At 52.8% G+C, this 20710-nt stretch overlaps 1 protein-coding gene across 2 annotated transcripts in view; it reads left to right on the forward strand.

The window, feature by feature from the left end:
- ELAVL1 (ELAV like RNA binding protein 1) overlaps nt 1-16293 on the forward strand; it is a 38563-nt gene extending 22270 nt beyond the window's left edge. Inside the window, exons 4-6 of one of the 2 annotated variants that reach the window (XM_079916579.1) lie at nt 3392-3545; nt 8143-8368; nt 11152-16293. In XM_079916579.1, coding sequence (XP_079772705.1) covers nt 3392-3545; nt 8143-8368; nt 11152-11476 — 705 coding nt within the window. In that variant the 3' untranslated portion in view covers nt 11477-16293. The remainder of the gene's footprint in view (nt 1-3391; nt 3546-8142; nt 8369-11151) is intronic. The other variant, XM_079916580.1, reaches the window with a different exon arrangement.
- The last annotated feature ends 4417 nt before the right edge of the window (nt 16294-20710 follow it).

Below are 20710 nucleotides of genomic sequence, written 5' to 3' on the forward strand. Positions count from 1 at the left end.
GCAGCAGCAGCATCGTCCCTCCCGCCTCCTGCCCAGGCTTCCATTCCTGCTCCATCACTGGTGTAATCCTTCTCCCACCAGTCATTCAGCATTCATTTGGCAAATGTTTATGAGTGCCTACTATATGCCACGCAGTGAACAAAACAAATTCCATACCCTTGTGGGGCTGGGCCTGTGTGTGTGTGCACGCGTGCGTGCGCACAAACGATAAACAAAACAATGAAAGCCAGGTGTGGCAGAGGTAGGCGTCCCAGGGGTGCCGTGTCCTGGGGGGGTGGTTCATGATGACTTGAGGAGAGTGAGGGAGCCATGCAGCACCAGCTGGGAGGGCCTTGGGCAGACCGTCATCAGCGTCATTCCCAGTTCAAGGGCTGTGTGGTGGCTTCCTGGGACAAGTCAGCGAGTCCTCCAGGCCTCAGGGTGGCTTCTCCAACCTTCACGCTCCTCTCAACCTGCCACTGCTAACCACGCCCTCCTTCTCTCAGCCCGGAGCCCCACCTCCTCCCCACCCCAAGTGTCTGTCTTCAGGCTCTGCCTACCCCTGGACCAACCTTGGGTTTTCCCGACCATCGGTCCCTGCCGAGCCCTCCTGTAGAATATGCCTCCTACCCCCGCCCCACGCAGGACCCTGACCCGGCTTCCTGCAGCAGCCTCTCAGCACTGTGCCCACTGCCCCTCACCTGCAGACTGGCGAGTCAGCCCTCATTCCTGAGACACATGCCTGCCAGAGTCACCAGAGTTGTGTCCCTCGACCCGAAGCCACTGGAATGAGATCGTCCTGTTGAGCCTTTGCATCTTCCAGTTCCTCACACCGAGTTCTGAGGGCTGGAAGTCCAAGATCCAGGTGTTGGCAGGTTGCGTGCCTTCGGAGGGCTGTGGGCTGTGAAGGGGGATCTGTTTCGTGCCCCTCTTCTGGCACCTGGTGGTCACTGAATCTTGGGCAATCCTCGGCTTATAGAAGCATCACCCCAGTCTCTGCCTTCATCTTCACACGGGGTTCTCCCTGAGTGCATGTCTGTGTCCAAACTTCCCCTTTTTATAAGGACCTCAGTCATTGATTTGGGGCCATCTTATTCCGCTTTGGCCTCATCTTCACTAATCGCATCTATAATGATCCTGTTTCAAATGAGGTCACATTTTGAGGTACTGAGGGTTAGGACTCCAACATGTGAATTTGTGGGGGAACGTAATTCAAAAATTCCTTGTTCTTCAAAAACCTCTCACAGGAATGTTTCCTAAGAATAGGACAGTAGGGCTTCCCTGGTGGCGCAGTGGTTGAGAGTCCGCCTGCCGACGCAGGGGACACGAGTTCTTGCCCCGGTCCGGGAGGATCTCACATCCCGCGGAGCGGCTAGGCCCATGGGCCATGGCGGCTGAGCCTGCGCGTCTGGAGCCTGTGCTCCGCAATGGGAGAGGCCACAGCAGTGAGAGGCCCACATACTGAAAAAAAAAAAAAAAAAAGAATAGGGCAGTAGACCAGATTGAGGCAGAGGAGCAGGTGGTGCCAGGAACTTAGAAAAGAGGGTTCTGGGCCTAGTGTCTCAGAGCGGGGCCAGGCACACCTGCTGCGTCATCACACACCTGCCACGAGAGGGTTCTCTAGTGCAGTCTTCTTGGATTCTGATTTGACTCTGAGCTTGACAGTGGCTGAAGAGCAAAGGAAAGCTGCAGTGACCATCAACGTCCTTGGAGACACCTGTGCTGAAAAGAATTGAAGCGCAGTTGGCTTTGAAAGTATTGCCTCTCTGGGGCTTTATCAGGGGACAGTTGTAACTACAGTCAGTGCCAGCCTCTACACCACTCCCACGGTGCTAATCTGGGAATGTTCTTTCCCACGGTGACCTTCACCAAAAGCCAAGGGCAGACCCCAAATGCAACCTGTTCTGGACAGATCTGCAAGGGACGAGACAGGATGGTCGTGGGAGGCAGCTCCCTACTGGCCCAGCCTGATCCTGGGAAAGCACAGACTAGCCTGAGTCCCGGCAGGCCTGCCTCCCTCCTTCAGCTGTCCTGCCTGAAATCGGACGCCCCTCGTTGGGGCATTTGATAAAATTGGACAGCAGACGGTTGGAGTGACCCCCTCTGGCAGGAGTCTGAGTGGGGTGTTCTGTGGGGCTGGTTGACGTAGATCCGGAAAGTGGAGGCCCAGAAGTGGGGCAAACGTCCTTCCTGGTAGTCAAGGAGCGTGACCACGCCCCCCTGGGAGGCCCTGGGGAGGCCCCAGGGGCCAAGGTGGCCTCTTGGGGACAGTGCTGCCTCTGCCCCAGGTCGTGAACAAACCATCGGGTGGCCCCAAAGTGTCCCCAGAGTGCCTTAGGCCTGGCTGCAGTGCAGGGAAGCTTTCAGGGAATGTCAGCTTGTACAGTACTGCTCTGTGGAGGCCACCAGCCCCTGACGGGACCCGGTGCCCTGGGGCATCCTTCCGATCAGCATCATTTCTATTCCGCTCTCCTCTGACACTCACCTCCATGAGCCCAGCTCCTCTTCGGGTGGAGCTGGGCTCTGACTACGCCACGCTGTTTCTCCTTCCATCTGCCGTCTCTCCCGCTAGACTGCATTCTGCTTTGCAGGCAAAGGTGGCGTCTGTCTTCTCCTTTTCTGGAATGTCCCAGGTGCACCTCAAATGTTTGCGAGTCAACGAGCACATGAATGAAGGGGTGGGTGTGTGTATGTGAGTGTGTGGTCTTAGCATGTAGAGTTACACCCTTGCCCTTCCTGGCAGGCCTGAGTGTTGTGGTGAGAACACACCTGTCGTCTTGCCCTTGTGCTGCCCCCTTGGCTGGCAGGGTCCACCCAGCTGTCGCCCCAACCTGGGAGAGCGCCAGAGACCCTCTCCTTGCTACCAGCCCCACACGCATGCACCCTTTTATGTAAACCACTGCACAAGCTCCTTTTAGCCTTTCTTCAGCTTTGCAGAACATAAGCCTAAAAAGCATGGGGTCATTTAATATGTGTGTACCCCCCAGCACTCGGGCCCCACTGGGCTCCCATGGCGAGCTTGCCTGTTGTCAGGTGGGTGTCACAGTCCCAGAGCACCCAGCCCGCTGTCCCCTGGGCTCCTCACAGGCAGGACCAGGTCCCCTTTCCAGCCCTGCTCATTGTCCAGAGAGGCCTGAGGCCACGGTAGGAGCACAGGCAGCCGGGGTTGGCTCCCTGCCCTGCCCCCGAACAGCCATGGACCCTCAGACTCTCGACTGTGAAACAAGGATAATGTCTTGTCATCAGGGTGTGTGAGGGCCCTTGCCTGGCCCATGGGGAGCTGCCAGCACGGGCTGCTGCAGGTGACCGCCTTCCATAGGGTTGGCTTTTTCTCACCTGAAAATTTAACACCCTCCCTCGATGCTTTGGCCACACATCTGCCCTAATGCCAGTGAGTGGTTTTGTTTTCAAGGTGTCGTACGCTCGCCCGAGCTCAGAGGTCATCAAAGATGCCAACTTGTACATCAGCGGACTTCCGAGGAACATGACCCAGAAGGATGTGGAGGACATGTTCTCTCGGTTCGGGCGGATCATCAACTCCCGGGTCCTCGTGGATCAGACCACAGGTACGGCGGGTGGCCCAGGATACGGCGAGGTTTTCCTCCAGGCAGGGGCTGGGTCTCCTAGGGAAGACAGATCGCTGTCATTAGTTATTCCACCAATGAGGACAGAATCAAAATGAGAAGACGTTGGCTTTTGTTTAATGAGGCTGGGGAGGTTAAGTGGCATAAAAGCAGCCCTGACATAAAAGCCTGTTACGGTGAAAACACCAAGAGATTCTGGCACTTTCTACAGGCACCCACACGTCCTAGCCTGGACTACGAATATTGCCGTTCTTCCTGCAGGCAGTGGTGTGCTGCGTGAGACAGTCTTTAGCTGAGGTCCAGAGTCCCCACCTTTCATTACCCCAGAGCTCCAAGGGTGACTGTTTCTGAGGAGCTCTTCTTCAGTCTTCATGACTTGGATGCCGCTCCCACCTTGGGTAGCACATTCAAAGCTCAGAGCTCAAAGGCAGTGACTTCCCCTCTCAGGCAGTGCTGGCCACTTTGCCAGCCACTCTCGGGTCGTCTCAGTTCAGGACACGAGCAGCTTGGGCGATGGGCTTTGCATAAAGCAGTAAGGCACCGCCAAGCTGAGCCCTGCGTACCCCGGAAGCAGCCCCTCACTGCGGCCACCTGCCCCACTGGGGTCGGGCCGGCCCCGCCCAGCCCTGTGTGTGGCTCCGTCTGGGGAGCAGCGAACTCAGGCCGCCCTGCTTTAGGTCCCTTCATCTCTGTTCTCAGCAGGAGTGGGAATTTACTGACCAACTAGCAAAAAAGCTTACTGCTCAGGGAGCTCAGCGAAGCCAGTGGAATTGTCTGCGGTTGGTTTTTATGTTCTTCCAGCACAGAGCGTGTTCACCACCCCCTTGGCTGAGGTAGTCAGACACACACTGGGTGGTCGGGCCAGAGCAGTCGTGGCTCTGAGGTGACCTCCCCCGGGAGGCTGCAGGGCCACACAGAGAGCAGGTGGGCAGGGTATCCTGGCCCATGACAGATGGGGGTGGAGGTGCATGCGTGTTTTCCCACATCCCCCCTAAGCTGTGTGCTCTGGGGCCCACAGTCTTGTCACCTGCACTCCCTTGTCCTGTCCCAGCTGTGGAAGCTCGTTTTGGCATGGGCTGGCCCTACCTGCTGCCCAGGCTGCAGTCCTGGGCTGGGGCCCGGCCTGGAGACGAGTGGACAGCTCGAGTCTCCCAGGGGCCTGAGGAGGAGAAGGGGCTTCTGGACCACAGGCTCTGCTGGAGGGACATAGACTCCACCCACCCGGCCTCCTTCTTTCTGCCCCTCGGCTCTAGGCCGGGGGATGGGCATGAGGTAAAGATGCCGTGTACTTGGTGTAAACCCCTGTTCTGTGCCAGAAGAGCTTCCCGTGGTCCCTAAAGTTCCCCTTACTTATCTTCAAATGCCAGTTGAGAGAGTGATCCCGTCGGCTGGTCAGCACATGTATTTATCCCCAGCCCCACCTGCACAGAAGTGCCTGAGTGGGCCACCTGGAGACCTGGCAGGGATGACGGTGCTGGCCCGTATTCTGCCTCCGTGGCCCTGCTTTTCCTGATCCTGTACGGACTGCTGTGCCTCTGCTCGTCTCTGTCCAGCCCAGCACCGCTGAGCAGGGCCCAGCTCTCAAGTTGGAGTCCACCCACCTCGAGAACGCACCCCCTGCCACGTAGCTTTTGTCTGCATCATCCTGAGGGAGGTCTCTCCTGCAGACAGTTCCCTCACCCCTTTGCTGGGACTTTGCCTCCTTTCCCTCTGCAAAGCTGGTGTCTCCTAGAGTTTGGGGGCACCTCAGGGTTGTGCCCTCAGGCCTCCCCACCGGCTTCTGCCACTTAGGCGAGAGGACAGGGTCCCTACCCCACACCTCTGTCTGTGTTCAGGAGCTTTGCGAGAGGGCGGGGGGATGGAAGCCGCGAGGGAGCCCCCGGGGCTCCTCCCTCTCCACAGCCCTCCCCTAGGCTGCGTGTCGAATTGGAGAGTAGAAAGGTGAGCCCCCGGGACTGTGGGCTCCCCTTCCTTCCCTCTGCTCCGGAGGAGGCCACCATGCAGGGCTCCTCTGCTGGGACCCCATGGAGCCCCGGCGGCTGGGGCAGAGAATAGCGGGGCAAGCAAGTTTGTGTGTCAAGTCTCCTTCGTATGACGTGCTTTTTAAAGAAACAGAAGCTCTCTTAAAAAACCTTAGTCTCCTGAGCTGACAGAACTTTTTCAGAGAATGTCTTTGCTTCTTTATACATTTTAATTGTGAACTTCATAGTTGACTCATCTGGAGATCGTACCATTTATTGGTCTCTGCTCTTAATCCTAAAAACGCTATAGGAAAAAAAAATCCAGTCATCTTCAAAAAGTGTACATTCATCCAATCATTGAGTGAGTTTATATTCCCTCAGTTTAAGTAACATTCTCTCTCTTTCTCAGGTTTTCTTCATTTTACTCGGGCAGTTTTCATTTGATAGTCATTTTGCAAAACCAAACAGGGAAACCACACTTGCGCGTACACACTCTGTCTGCTTGATTGCAAGATCTTTATAAATAGAGTGGAACCGTATCCTGCAGACAGCTTTCTGTAGCAGCCAGCCAACCACAGCTTCCAGTGGGATTTGCCTGCAGTTAGATTTCGTTCGGGTTCCCATCTGTCTAAGCTGTCGTTCGTGACGTTTAAGCGTAAATAAAAACAGTGTATGCCAAGTACATGTTTTCAGGTGTTCCTTCTGAACCGAAATTTTAAAGTGGGCTCAGGCTCTAGAATTTTCCTGGCACACGTGTGAATTGCTGGGTCTGATCTCACTAATTCAGTGAGCATCTCTGGCTGTGTCAATTTTAAATTTATACTTAAATAGTGATGGAACCAATGCAGGGGCAGCCCTGAGGCCATGAGGAGCCGCTGTGCTGGGGGCGCCCAAGAAGGGAGAGTTTCCCAGTTGGAGAGTTGGGGTGTGTGCTTTAGGACTTGGCGGAGGGCATCCACAGGACGCTCCTGTTGTAAAGAAAGAGCCCCTGCCCGAGGGCCCCTGACTACTGTCTGCTTGTTCACAGGGGGCCCACGGTGTTGCATCCAAGTCAGGACAGAGCTTGGGATTCTAGGCCCCAAGGGGACGACCGCGCCTTGCAGTGACACTTGTCATCTCCGCACCAGCCTGGTGTGCCCGAATCTCCCAGGCCCCTCCGCGGCCTTGGGGCCAGCTGGGGATACCCACACCTTGTTGCCCATCGTGGGGACGATGGGTGGGACCCTGCGGGAGATGGCGAGGAAAGGTGCCGGGATGTGGGAGCTGACTGGGGGACGTTCCTCACGCTCACTTAGCCGGTGGCCCGAGGCCCTGGGCTCTTCTGCTCTAATGGTCGTCACTCACCACATGCTAAAGGCCTTTGTCTAGAGGAGAAATTGTGTCTTACGGCTGTCTGCCTCAGCCTCCCCTACCAGGGCACACGGTGCCTCCAGCCCAGGCCCGTCACCCCCAGGCTGGCCCTGGCCGTCACCAGTACACTTCGACCTTCACTCTTGACCCCTGTTTCTTCTCCCCAGGAGAAGGAGCCAGTTCTCTTCCGTGGCTCCACGTTCCCTCACCTCAGCCCACTCCATTCCTCGAGTTCTTCAAGGGGCTAGAGGGTGACTGAGCCCCTCCCATCTGGTTTGTTCAGGTCCCACACTTGTGCCAGACTACGCTGACCCTGCCTTCAGCAGTTGGGCCTGGGACTCGGGTAGCCTGGCCCCGGGCCATGTCCTTGCTCTGTTGAGGGTGGGGTTACAGCAGGCCCAGGACTTGCCTTTGGTGGCTCAGTCCACGTGGCAAGAGAAGGTGTTCTCCCAAGGCAGCTTGAGGCGGCGGTGAACGGGCGCAAGACGGGGACTCTTCAGCTGCTGGGGAGTCTGTGGGTGGGTGAGTCAGCACCATTGTCGGCAGTTTTCTGGGAAAAGAATGCGTGGCCTCACTTGATTCTGAGGGCAATTTGCGGCCCACAGGAGGTCCAGGGACCTTACAGTGGAGTATCCAAGAGGTGAGTGAGGTGTTGGTGGCAGGAAAGAGTCATCAGGGTTCAGCTTGGTTACTAGGATTCTACGCCCTTGAGGGATGCAGGAGGCTGAGCCAGGCACCGAGCAAACAGGGATTCGGTCAGGCCGGCCCAGGAGGCGACATGCTGCAAAGGCCCAGCTGGGGTATGTGGCCAGATGGCCGGGAAGGCCATGGGAGGGAGCTCCCGGAGCCCAGGGACAATTCCTTGTCACCCACCTACCCCTCAGCACACCGTGCACCCACACTGCGGTGGGCACCTGGCATCGCAATGGTGATGGAGGACATAATCTCTTCTAATGTGGCTTCTTTTAAGAAAGAGGTCTGGGGTGTCTTATTTGAGACTCCTTTCACCAAAGTATCTTTTGGCACTGAGGCTGTGGAGTCGTTGCTTCAACTCAGAAGAAAGTCTGAAACCTTAATCTTTTATTAGTTATTGTTTGTTTTTTTTAATTTGTTCATGTTTCCATATTTAGGTTTAATTTTTGTTTATCTCATTAACCAAGCATCCAGTTTTGAACCACAGTAGCCTGACTGACTTGACTTTTGCTTTTCAGTTTTAAAAATCCTTGCAGTTTTTCCCCTAACTCCATTTTTGTTGGTTTGTTAAAAAGGTTTGTCCAGAGGGGTTGCGTTTATCCGGTTTGACAAACGGTCGGAAGCAGAAGAGGCAATTACCAGTTTCAATGGTCATAAACCCCCAGGTTCCTCCGAGCCCATTACAGTGAAGTTTGCAGCCAATCCCAACCAGAACAAAAACGTGGCGCTGCTCTCCCAGCTGTACCACTCGCCAGCTAGGCGGTTCGGAGGCCCCGTTCATCACCAGGCGCAGAGATTCAGGTGGGTCAGGAGGACGCGCTCTTCCCACCACGGCCACTCGGGCCCCTTCTGGCTGCGCGGAGCCCTGCTGGTTGGGTGACTATGTGCAGTGGAAACCTCTGGGCTGATCACATCAGAAAGTCGCGCTCACGGCCATTTCATGTCTCCATGTCCCCCACCTGCATCAGAAAGGTATCTGTATGGAAGCTGTTTATTTCCATCCAAGTGTTGTCTTTAACTAGAATGAAAAGGGTAGTGCAGCTCCAACCAGCTCCCAGGAGAGTGAGTGCATAGCGCTGCAGCCCACAGTTTCTAGTGATATGTGAGTAGACCTATGAGTTTAAAAGATCATCCCGTATTTGGGAGAGAAAAGATGCAGCTTTAGGGGTGCTTAGGCAAGAGCCGTTCTTCCAGAGTTTTAAACAGGTTTTAGACATTTGATCAGCAGTCCTAAGGCAAACCTTTCTCATACATCTACCTTGTGGAGTCATTTGGTGTCGAAATATTATTATATGCCTTCTGTTTAAAAGCCGCATCCTAGAGGTGAACTGTTTTCCCACCTTCCTTAGTCTTTCCATATAAAATGATTCTAGTCGCCAGGATCTAGCAGAACAGAGACAAGCAGAGTCAGTAACTTGGACTCTGAAATCAGGTGTGTTACTGCCTCACGAACAGCTGAGATCCCACTTCTCCCAGTTTTGAGAAGTGGCATGAGGGCTAGTCTCAGGTATGTTAAGGATTTCTCTCTGCGACTTTTCAGGGTTCCCGTCTTTGTTTTAAGCAGTGAGGTTGGGTAACACCCCGCTCATTTCCACAGATGCTGTTTTTCAAGGTCTTATTTTCACAGTCCAGTAATCCAGTGTTCTCAACTCAGCTCAGGTTCCAAAGCTGGCCTTCCTTCGTTGGCTCTTCTGGTTTAAAGGCAAAGCAGGGGAAGCGTCTTTGGACAGAAGTGAGCTAAATCCAGTTTTGAACGTCAGCACGGTCGGCCTCACTGGTGATCGGGTGGGATGTATAGATAGCCAAGTTCAGTGAGTTACCCAGAAACTCTGGAAGACCAGGAAGCTTGGAGGAGAAGAGAAAGGAGAAATGGGAGGTGCAGAAGGGGCCAGGCAGGAGAGGGACCGTGACCTCCAGAGATGGACGGAAGGAAGGGGCGGGCGGGAAGGTTCGCCACCAGAAGGCCAACTAAGATAAGAAGGAGAAGAAAGAAGACCCAGAAGAGGAGAGGGTTTGCAGTCCGTTCTTATCACGTTGGGAAAAGTCCCCAAGTCAAGGAAGAGTCAGTTCTCCTCTTGTACCATCAGAGGAAAGAATGGGGGTGGGTTTCATGACAGTTGAGATGAAACAGATCAGCTCCAACTAGCAGGAGAAAACTCACAAGAATGAATGAGAATCATGTCAATAAAAGACAGTAAACTATTACCTCCGATTATTTTCAGTATAACATCTATCTCAAGATGTAGTTAACTGTGATAACGGGTCCGCCGTGTCCTACAAAACTTGGAGAAAAGGAGGTCCTTCTAAAAGTCAGAATGTCTTTCCATTTCTCACTGAGAAGCAGCTCATACAGATACTTGGGTGCCTTTTCCCACCCCCATTTCAGTGATGCTGTGGTCTCACCACTAACAAGCCTCCTGAGTCATCTAACCAATTCAGACATTTGGTACGGGCTGTTTAAAATTATTCTCGCAAATTCAAAACCATGGCCCACAGTGTGCCTTGATTCTTCTGTACCTGCATCAGCGATCACCGTTGTGTCAGTGGTCTGCACCTCGAGGGCTGGCCACTCTTCTCCCATGTGTGCTGAGTGCGTGAATCTGTTTAGTGACACTTGAAGGCACCCCCACTCACCCCTGGATCAGACCCACAACTCGAACCTGATTTTATTTTGGAGCAGATAATACTTCGCCAGTTGCATTGTGTGGCTTCAGAGATGCTGTATCGTGCTCAAATATTCTTAAATTGATCCTCCAACAGTTACTTTTGAGCTTGTGAAACATCTCAAGGGCCACGTGGCTTCAGTAACAATCTTGTCATCTCCCTTAATCCTTATTGCCCACGACTTGTAGAAGGCTTATTTCTGATGTGACTAAAAGTGGTGCTTTAGAAAGGAGCTCCACATTTTTGGTAAAGCTTGGTGGACTTACAGTTCATAGCCCTGGCCCTTCTGGGCTGTTAAGAGCCAGCAGCAGAAGGGTGTCCGGAGCTGTGCCCTGCCGGCAGTGGCCCTTCAGGGAGTGTGCTATATGTAGGCACCGCTCGGATGTGAACCCTTGGAGAGTGAGGGTGCTGATGTGGGTGGGAATGGGGTATGAAATTCAGAGAAAGAAAAAAATTCAGCCCTCTCCCCACCCCCACCCCCACCATACCCCCGCAAACACACATACAGACACAGACACAGGATGAGGAACGGTTTCCTCCAGGGAGAGCTGGGGGTGTAACAGCACCTCGGAGGATGTGGAGAAGCTTCCATCACTTAAAATGTGGGAAGTACGGGTGTGACTAAACAGGACCACCCCACCAAGGTGGGAGGGGTGGAGGGAGCGGCTGGTCAGAGGCCACTAGAGGCCGTAACTCTGAGGCCTGACCCCCTGCAGGCAGCAAACGTCTCTCCTCAGAGTCGACTCCCTACAGAGCAGGGAGCCCATTGCCCTCCCTCTGCCCCCATATTGAGTTCCTCAGTTGAAAAGTCCTGATTTTGACTGAGTGGGGTGTGTCAGCCCGAGCGCCTCACGTGGGCTGCGTGCAGCTCGCTGGCCCGCACTGACCTTGACCTGAATGCTGTGCTCTCTGTTTGCTAGGTTCTCCCCTATGGGTGTAGATCACATGAGTGGGCTTTCTGGTGTCAATGTCCCAGGCAACGCTTCTTCGGGCTGGTGCATCTTCATCTACAACCTTGGTCAAGATGCCGATGAGGGAATCCTCTGGCAGATGTTTGGCCCCTTTGGTGCAGTTACCAATGTGAAAGTGATTCGCGACTTCAACACCAACAAGTGCAAAGGCTTTGGTTTTGTGACCATGACAAACTATGAAGAAGCCGCGATGGCCATAGCAAGTCTGAACGGCTACCGCCTGGGGGACAAAATCTTACAGGTTTCCTTCAAAACCAACAAGTCCCACAAATAACTCGCTCATGCTTTTTTTTTGTACGGAATAGATAATTAAGAGTGAAGAAGTTGAAACTTTTTTGTTAGTGTACAACTCATTTTGCGCCAATTTTCACAAGTGTTTGTCTTAGTCTAAATGAGAAGTGAAAAGGTTTTTATACTCTGGGATGCAACCGACATGTTCAAATGTTTGAAATCCCACAATGTTAGACCAATTTTAAGTTTCTTAAGTTATTTCCTTTAAAATATATATTAAACAGAAATCTAAGTAGACTGCATTGACTAACCAGTCCTTCGGGATGGTGGTGAAACTGAAGCATGCTTTAACTTCTGAGACTGTCTAACACGCGTTTCATTCGATGTCTCCACAAACTGGATAGAAACAAACAAACAAAAAGAAATGACCTTTTAGTTTTAGTTTTTAAACTAAAGATGTTAGACAGATGCCTTGTGTGCGTTTCTCAACCGCTTCAACATTTTAAGCGATTTCTGCTTTGGTTGACAGGAAATTGCTTTCCCAAGCAGGTCCCATTGCCACCTCCTGCTCACTCAGCCGATTGGCCCCGGCAGTGGCAGCGGGCCCGTCTGCCGTGGGCCGCAAGCGGGGAGGGGGGCCACACACCAGGCCGGGCCAGGCTCTGCCGAGGACACGAGTGGGTTTCCTAAGCCCAGGCGCCAATGGGAACGGACCAAAGAGTTTCAGGGAAACTCCAGTATATTCCAGAGTCAGATCTCAGCTCCAGGCACGCCTGAAGACGTGTTGCTCCTCTGACATCCCGATTCCTGTCCACACATTGCATGCATGGTGCCTCCACACATCAGATACTGTTGTTCACAATCATCTCTCCAGTTTTCAAGAGCATTGAACATGGCCCCAGTGCGTAAAATAGCTCTATTTTTTAATGACACAGAAACATTTGAGCATTGTATTTCTCGCATCCCTTCTCGTGAGCGCTAGGCTTTTTTCTATTTTAGTCGGATTTTGTTTTGAAACTTTGCTTTCCTATGAACACTCAGCAGAAAAGTACTTACTTCCTGCCAGTTACCTATTAACAAAAAAAAAAAAAGAAAAAAGAAAAAAAAAGAAAAAAAACCCTTTGATTTGTAGTTTTAAAGATTAACCTTCAAAGTTCTCTTCATAACTGCCTTGACATTTTGGGTTGTTCTGTTCTGTTAATTTTCTTTTGCTTTTTTGTGTTTTTCGTTTGTTTTTACTTTTGCATTTAAGACCATTAAATTTGATTTTGTTTTGCTCGAATTTTGTTTTGTTTTTTATTTTACCTTTTCTTTCTTTTTGGCTAGGTAAGGTACAGACAGCCCAGCATTCAGGGAGGATTTATAAGATCTTAAGAAACAAACATACTTGCCTCAAGACAAAGCATTTACAAATCTGTGACGTTAGGATTGTGCCATCACGGATGGTGTTTTTTTTAAATGGGGAGCCGGCAGGGAGAGTCTAAGAGAGGGCCTGAGAAGTAAATAGGCAGGGCCCGATCTCCGGGCAACTCCTCAGGAGCGTGATCTGATTTTTATAAATAACCAGTGTGCAAGAGAATCAAAAACACAATAACTTAGTACCAGCAGTTTTTAACCTTGACACGAGACTAAAACATGTAACAGTAAGCTGCTTTTTAGTTATTGATGTCATGAAATTGCGACATTATTTATTTATCTATCTATCTATCTATTTATTTAAGTGGAAGACATTGGGCAGTAGGCACAGCGTTCTCCAGAGCGGGTCTGTGTTCTGAGCAACCCCTGGACCGTTTGAGGCTGCCCGTCCCCCCCCGCCCCCACTGCTTCCCTCATACTTCACTGAGGGGCTGCCAGCTGCTTGCGTGATCCTCCTGAATTTCCCATGTTGCCCTCTTCTTCTCCCACAAAGGGCCAAGTTCATACCTTGAAGCCTTGTCTTATAAAGTGGCCGAGTGCCATGGAGGGCCTCCTCTCTGCAGCAGAATTTTCCAGATTCTAAGTCAAAGCTAGCTTGTGTGCCTCTTCCTGGAACCAAGGCCCGTTTGCCCAGATTTGATGCAAAGAGGGTCCCTGCTGCGTGTGCCCCAGAGCGCTCTGCACCCCGGGACTGGGATGTTTTCCTGGAAAAATATGCCGTGTAGGTTGTGCTAGCCTCGGGCCAACATCTCAGTGAAGATGAGCTTCCCAGTCCTGAGAGTGACCCTTGAGTCTCCTCGCTGACACACCATCCTGCCAGCCTGCACTAGTGTTCCATTTCCTACGAGAATTCTGTCAGAGGCCTAAACTGCGAAGTGACGGGCTCACAGCCAGCACCGCAGCTGATTTCCTCCCCTCTATTTTATTGGAACCACACTGATTATCCTGGTGCTGGCACAGACGAACAGGAAACGTGAAGCGCATACGGACCTTTGAGAGTTGCCTGAAGTTTCTCAGTAAAATTCTCGTTTTACGTGGTCCCCACTCTTTGAACATCCTTCTGGCTGAAAACCCCAATGTGCTTCTTCGGGAGTTTTAATCTGTGAGCGTGCGGGAGGATTTTGCCTTTGACATGTTTTACTCCTGAAAAGTAATTGTCACTCCCATGGAAGTGCCAGACGCTGGCCCTGTGTCCAAAAAGTTCATTACATCTTCTCTCTAGGCCTGTTTGCAAAAGGAAGATGCCATTTTTTTTTAAAGTTACAATCCAAAAGAAACTGTGTTTAAAAAAAAGTTGTGTTTTTTTTTTTTTTACATAGATCTATCTTACTTGTATTTCGTAAAATGAGTGCTCTCCTTTTATTTGGGAATTTTGATGAAAAAGTTAAGAGTAGATGATGTTAATTTATTGAAACTTTGGTTTGGTACATAAATACCAAAGAATTCTCTTTTGATTGAATCGATTGAATTCTCTTTTGGCCTATGTAACTTCCCCTCAGAGTTGTTCGCTAAGCAGCTCCAGATTTGTGAACCTGGTTCCAGTTGAGTTATTCATTGTTTATTACCCCGTGGCGCTGCCTTTCTTTTTAGCTTTTCGATGTGATATGGCAAGCTGTGATTTTCTGCACTGGCTGTGCCTCTGGTCACGCGTCCTGTGACTGTGATCCCCCGGCCACCACGACCACCCTCTTGCCAGAATAACGGAGGAGCTGGGCTCAGCCCACGGGCAGGTGGCGCCGGGTGGGTTTCACCTTCTTTGTCCCCCGAAGAGTGAGTCTTTCCCTTGCCAAGGGCAGCTGCCTTAACCTCCGAGAGTCTGCACTTGGTGTTAGTGCTGGAAACCCAGGGTCTGAACCGCGCTGCTGAGGGAGTCGGCCCTTCGGGAGCCGGCAGCTCGAGGGGAGCCCTGCCGGGTCAGGCAGACAGATGAATCCCAAGACACTCACTGGCAATAACTTATCGCTGGTTTGCCTCCAGACTAGGGCCATGGACTGACCCCATTCGCTGTTGGCCTTGAAAATCAGAGTTCACGTCTCCCAGCTGCCCCATTTCCCATCCGATTCAGCCTGACCGGACTTCTCTTGCTTTCCGCACCCATCCTGGGTTGGATCACAGAGAATGAGAATAAGCTGCTGGGGGCCTCTCTTCCCCATAACCCCCAAACCCTCCAACTGAAATCCTTCCCATCTTCCCAGGATCCGTGGTACCTCCTGGGCCCTGAGGCAGCTCCTCAGGAAAACACCTGCTGCTCATCAGATTCCCAGGCCCGGCCCCCACCCGAAGCCCCACGTGCTTTCCGTGGAGCGGCATCGAGAATGGACAGTCCTACGGTAGCTAGTGGTAGGACCCCCGGCAGGGTTCACATTTCCACACCTTTTGATTGGACTCTGACTTCTAATGATTGTATTTTTCCACAACCTTTTGGTGACAGAGTTCAGTTTTCCGCTTGGTAGTTTAAATAAATAAATAAATGACTCCTTGTAAGTCCCCGTGAGGACCGAAGATAGGCTGACCGGTGGTTTGCTGCGACTCGGTAGGACTGTTTCACTTCCACCAGGAGAGAAGGCTTGTCTGTTGGTTGGGGCCACCTCTTTACCATGTAACGTTCCGTTTACAGTGATTTGCTCTGGGGGGCACTTTCCCAGCTGGTTCCCATGTTGTACAGTAGATGGGTAGACCTTTTGTATATTAGTGTGTTTTAAGTTATTGATTTGTTTTATATAAAATAATTTATTTTTCAGGTACCATTTTTCATTTTAACTTTGTTTTTACATGGGTTTGTTTTCAATAAAGTATGACACTGCTGTCCAAAAGTCAACAATAAAATGAATCCCATTGTGTTCTTTGGAGGATGCTTATGTAACTAGCCTTTTTTCTTTTTTTTTTTTTTGCCTTTTTTTTTCTGCCTTTTTTTTTTTTTTGCTTTTCAGAAGAAAAAAAAGTCCTTCTCAGTTTTCCATCTCCCCGAGTTTGCCTTTTTATCCTTGTGAATAAATGTTCTTTAGTGTTTTAGGAGGAAAAAGCAAACCTAGATTTTGATAATCCAGAAGATTTCAGATTAATAAAGAAGCTTTGAAAGAAGACCATTTTTCAAAATTTTAGTGAAGTGTGAATATTTTTTGTCAATGGCTTTCTCAAAGAGAATGAAACTTTTGCACCATTTTCAGAGTTTTTATAGAGATACCAAATTGATATATTTACATGTAATGGAAACATGAAAAAGTTTTATTAAACAATTGTTCATAGCTGTGTAGACATTTTAATTCAGTTTCCAAAGCTCTCAAAAGTGTATTTTTGGAGTACGGAGTGATAACGGTTTGGGGCGTTACGGTTCCAAACGACTCGATTGTCCGAATACTTAGTTCTTTTCACAGGTATCAGGTTTGTGTTAAACGCTGTATGTTAACTATGACTGGACCTCTGTGATATTTTGGTAATAAATGAAGTGGGATCGTTGAGACACGGTGGTGTAGGGGTGATGGTGTGTGACTCGTACGCAGCCATCGCCGAGTGACGCGCCAGCCAGGGCCACAGGTGACTTGCTCCTCCCTAGGTGAGCGTGGGCTGCCCCTCGCCAGGCTCTGTGCCAGGCCGTGGCCTTGACCCATGTGGGGAAGGAGGCAGCCCTCAGACAGCCCAGCCTGGAGGACGGAGAGGAAGGCACCAGGACACGCCCTGTGACTGGCTCCCCCACCTCCCTCTGCCCCTGCCCAGATGCTGGCCTCCCCCCCTGGACGCACTCACAAATCAGCCCCCTCCCCCTGGAGACCCAGGGACCCCTCTTCTCCAGGCTCAAAGGTTCCTGGGCCTCCTGTCTTGTCCCTGAGTGCTGCCTGTCTGTCTGCTCCCCACACCTGAGCCCCTGGCCATTCCAAATGTCTTCTGACACTAATCTCCTCGGGTGACGGAAGGCAAGTTCGAACTCACCAAGAGGCAGGACGGAGCATAAGAGTCTTAGGGTCGGAGTTTTAGGTTCGAATCCTGACTCTGCCGCCTCCCCAGTGTGCACCGCAGGCAAGCCCCTGACTCTCTCCGAGCCTCAGCCTCCCCGGCTGTGAAATGGGGTCCATAACGCCCAGCCCATAGGTTTCTTGTGGAAAGGAAAGCAGATCAAGTAGGTACCACACCACAGCCACTCTGAAGCCAAGACGCATCCAAGGAGAGAGGCTAGGGTTGGCAGAGAGAGAAGGAACCCCCACCCCGGCTCCCCCGCACCCAGCGGGCTCAGCTAAACCCGCGGACGTGCTTCCCCAGCGGCACTGCAGGGCCTCTCCTGAAGTCACTGGATTTTCTTTCTCCTCTGTGTGTGTGTCTTGTGGTTCTGTGTTGAGGTCCCTCAGAATACCCAGCCCGAGTCCCTGGCAGAGGGACAGACGGGCACCACCTGGGGAAGGCGGCTGGGCTCCAGCTGGAGGTGGCTCCAGGGATGTCCTGGGACCTCCAGGCAGCTCCGCAGGCGCCGTCTACACCTACTGCACTGAGGAGAAGGGGTCTGGGCGTCAGCCCTTGCCTGCGCATCACAGACCAGAGTGTGCGTCCCGCTCCCCCAGGGGCCTTGTTCAAAAGCAGATCCGGATTCAGCAGTTCTGGGCTGAGCCCGAGACTCTGCACTGCTAACCTAACCAACTCCCAAGTGATGCCGGTGCTCCAGGGACCCCCTCTAAGAAGCCAGTGGTGTAAGTGGGGGTGTGCTGTCACAAAGCCTTGCCGCCCCCAGCTCCACGTCTGGTGCGCAGGACAGCTTCCGACTCCCCCCACCCCAGGATTCAGAGCTGAGAGGCTGAGTCCACGTGCGAGGTGGGGGGCTCTTGCCGCCAGCCTGCCCGGGGTGGGGGGGTGCCGTCTTCATGGTTCCGTGCAAGGTTAAGACTCTGAGGGCTTAATGCCTGCATCCCTTTGCTTTGGGTCTTTTTTTTTTTAAAGATATATTTTTAAAAAATATTTATTTATTTATTTGGTTGTGTTGGGTCTTAGTTGCGGCACTCACGTGGGATCTAGTTCCCTGACCAGGGATCAAACCTGGGCCCCCTGCATTGGGAACGCAGAGTCTTAGCCACTGCGCCACCAGGGAAGTCCCTGTCTTTTGGGTCTTTTTGTTTGTTTCACCTCAGTACTTTCCTAGCACAATTGCAAAGGATTTCCTAAAGAGAAGGGAGAAAATCATAGACACTGGTGTTGTCCCTGAGAACCATGGTTTCTGTTTAGTGACAGGAAGGACCGTTCTGCTGTGAGAGTGTTTTTTACCATGGAGTCGGGGGCGCTAGGGACAGCACAGTGGATCTTACCCTCTGCCCCTGGCCTGGAGCCCACTCAGAGCAGGACAGATGGTGGTGACGTGGGCCTGCAAGCCTGGACAAGTGGCAGCCCCGGGCTCTGGGAAGCCGCCCGGAAGTCCCGCAGCAAACTTCAAGCTGGCCAGGGAGCATTTCTCCCCAGTTCACGCCTTGCTTTGCCCACCCAGGGGTCCAAAAGAACAGACCGAAGACCCCCATCCCACGTGTGGGTGTGCCGAGTGCCGGGGCGTGTGAGGCCCTCCGGGGCGTGGCGTCCGAGCGGGAGCAAGTTCCGAGGAGCCAGGAGGTGGTGGTGAGAGGTGATCGCTATTAGCTACTAGCGTGCTGTGCACCTTACAGAGTACTTCACTGAACTGTGAGCAAGGTCTTAGTATTGCCCACGTACTCATTTAAAGGTGATGCCCTGAAGCTTAGCCAGTTGGAAAAACAGACACCGTTTGGCGCTGGTGATTTTTGTCTTTTTCACTGGTTTGATACAGAGCATCCTGGGTTTGGACCTGCCCCTTAGCTCTGTGCCTCTGAATGTGTCCATTTTGGGGTTCAGTCAGGGATGGGAAGTTGGGGGTTTGGACGGGGCAGGGCTCCTCCCACAGGTGAGACATTATGCCTGTGTAACTGCACAGGGGTGGGGAGAGGCTCAGGTGCCCGTGGGCACGTGCCAGGGGCCTGGACCCAACCCCCAGCTCTCCCGGGGGTCTTTCAGTCACCCCAGAGCAAGCGAGGGAGAGAATTTCTCTTGAGCCCCTGCATTGTGAGCGCACAGCCAGCTCCCCCCACCCTGGACCTCCAGGGATAGTGTCCTCTGAGAGCCCGAGGGCTTCTCCTAAACTCCACCAAACCGGGACAGAATTTGCAGGGACCTCTGGTTCAGAAAGTACCAAGAATTTCAAGTCGGTGACCGCAGAGCGTTAAACCAAGCGTGGGGCATGGGGCCCTCTGAGCTTGGGGTCTTGTGGAAGCACGGGTCCCACTCCCACGGCCTGCCACCCTCTCTGTTCAGGAGGTTTCTGGTTTTCTTTGGGCTTCCTGGAGACTGTGGAGTCTCAAAACCCACCTTCCCGGGACTTCCCTGGTGGTCCAGTGGGTAAGACTCCGTGCCCTCAGTGCAGGGGGCCTGGGTTTGATCCCTGGTTGGAGAACTAGATCCCGCATGCATGCCTGCAACTAAGAGTCCGCATGCCGGGCTTCCCTGGTGGCTCAGTGGTTAAGAATCTGCCTGCCAACGCAGGGGACCGGGTTTGAGCCCTGGTCTGGGAAGATCCCTCATGCCACGGAGCAACTAAGCCCGTGCGCCACAACTACCGAGCCCGCGCTCTAGAGCCCACGAGCCACAACTACTGAAGCCCGCGCGCCTAGAGCCCGCGCTCTGCAACAAGAGAAGACACCGCAATGAGAAGCCCGTGCACCGCAACAAAGAGTAGTTCCCACTCGCCGCAACTAGAGCAAGCCCGTGCGCAGCAACAAAGACCCAACGCAGCCAAAGATAAATAAATTAATTAAATAAATTTTAAACAAAAGAGTCCGTATGCCGCAACTAAGACCCGGAGCGGCCAAAATAAGTAAATTAATTTAAAAAAACAAAAAAACTCCACCTTCCTCTTCATTCCAAAGACCGCCTTCCGTCTGATTGGTTTTCTCAGAGTCGAAGGATTTGGTGCAGGGCCTGAAGGGTCAGAGCACAGCGGCATCTGGGCCCTGCGGTGTGAGGGCCTGGGTCCCAGAAGAAACTGCAGCTCAGAGAGCCGCTGGGTGGGTGTCGGGGAGAGGGACCAGGGCTCGGGGCAGGCCCCGCTGAAGGGACATTTCCGGTTGGAGGGATCCCAGGACAAGAGGTGGGGCTGGGCAGGCACAGGCACGAATGCCCTCTTCTCTCTGTCAAGTGAAGCCTCCTGGAGACGCTTGGTGGGTCAACTGTGTAAACCACCCACCTGCCCGCCCCACGCCATGCAGCCAGCCCCCGGGGCAGCACCGAGGAACGGGGCAGAGCGAGTCCTCAGACATCATCTGTGCAGGGGCTGGAGCTCCAGGACCACCGGGGCCCCGCGGGAGAGACCCTGGGATCCAGAGGCTCTGAAACTAAAGCCAGCTGTGACCGACAAATGCACATCCACATCAATAAAATCGCCGCATGCCTGGAAAACAGGGAAGTGGCCTGATGGGGATGTGTCACCTGACATACATCATGCACGGCAACCAAAAGCCCAGGGCCCCTCAGAGAGCCATGCATGTGTGCTTGCACAGAAATCTCAAGGCAGACCCTGCAAGACGGCATAGATGGGCACGCAGGCCTTTCCCGGGGACGGGGCACTGGGTGTGTCTATCTCAAGGTTCACAAGTCAAGGCGGTGGAGGCCTCGAATGCTGAGGTCACACCCGCAGTGAAGGGGTCCGTGTTCCTCGGATGCCAGGCCTGGCCCTTGCTGTTCCCCTTGCTGGGAGTGGCCTTGCCCTTCTCATGTCGGCTCTTCAGCATAAACTCCACCTCCCGGGCTGCGTGGACTGGGCCGGGGCGCGAGGGGGCAACGCCACTAAAGGGTTTTCCCAGGGCATCTGGCGGTGGTGCCTGTG

Source organism: Stenella coeruleoalba, assembly GCF_951394435.1.
Source record: "Stenella coeruleoalba genome assembly, chromosome: 3".
Lineage (NCBI taxonomy): Eukaryota > Metazoa > Chordata > Mammalia > Artiodactyla > Delphinidae > Stenella > Stenella coeruleoalba.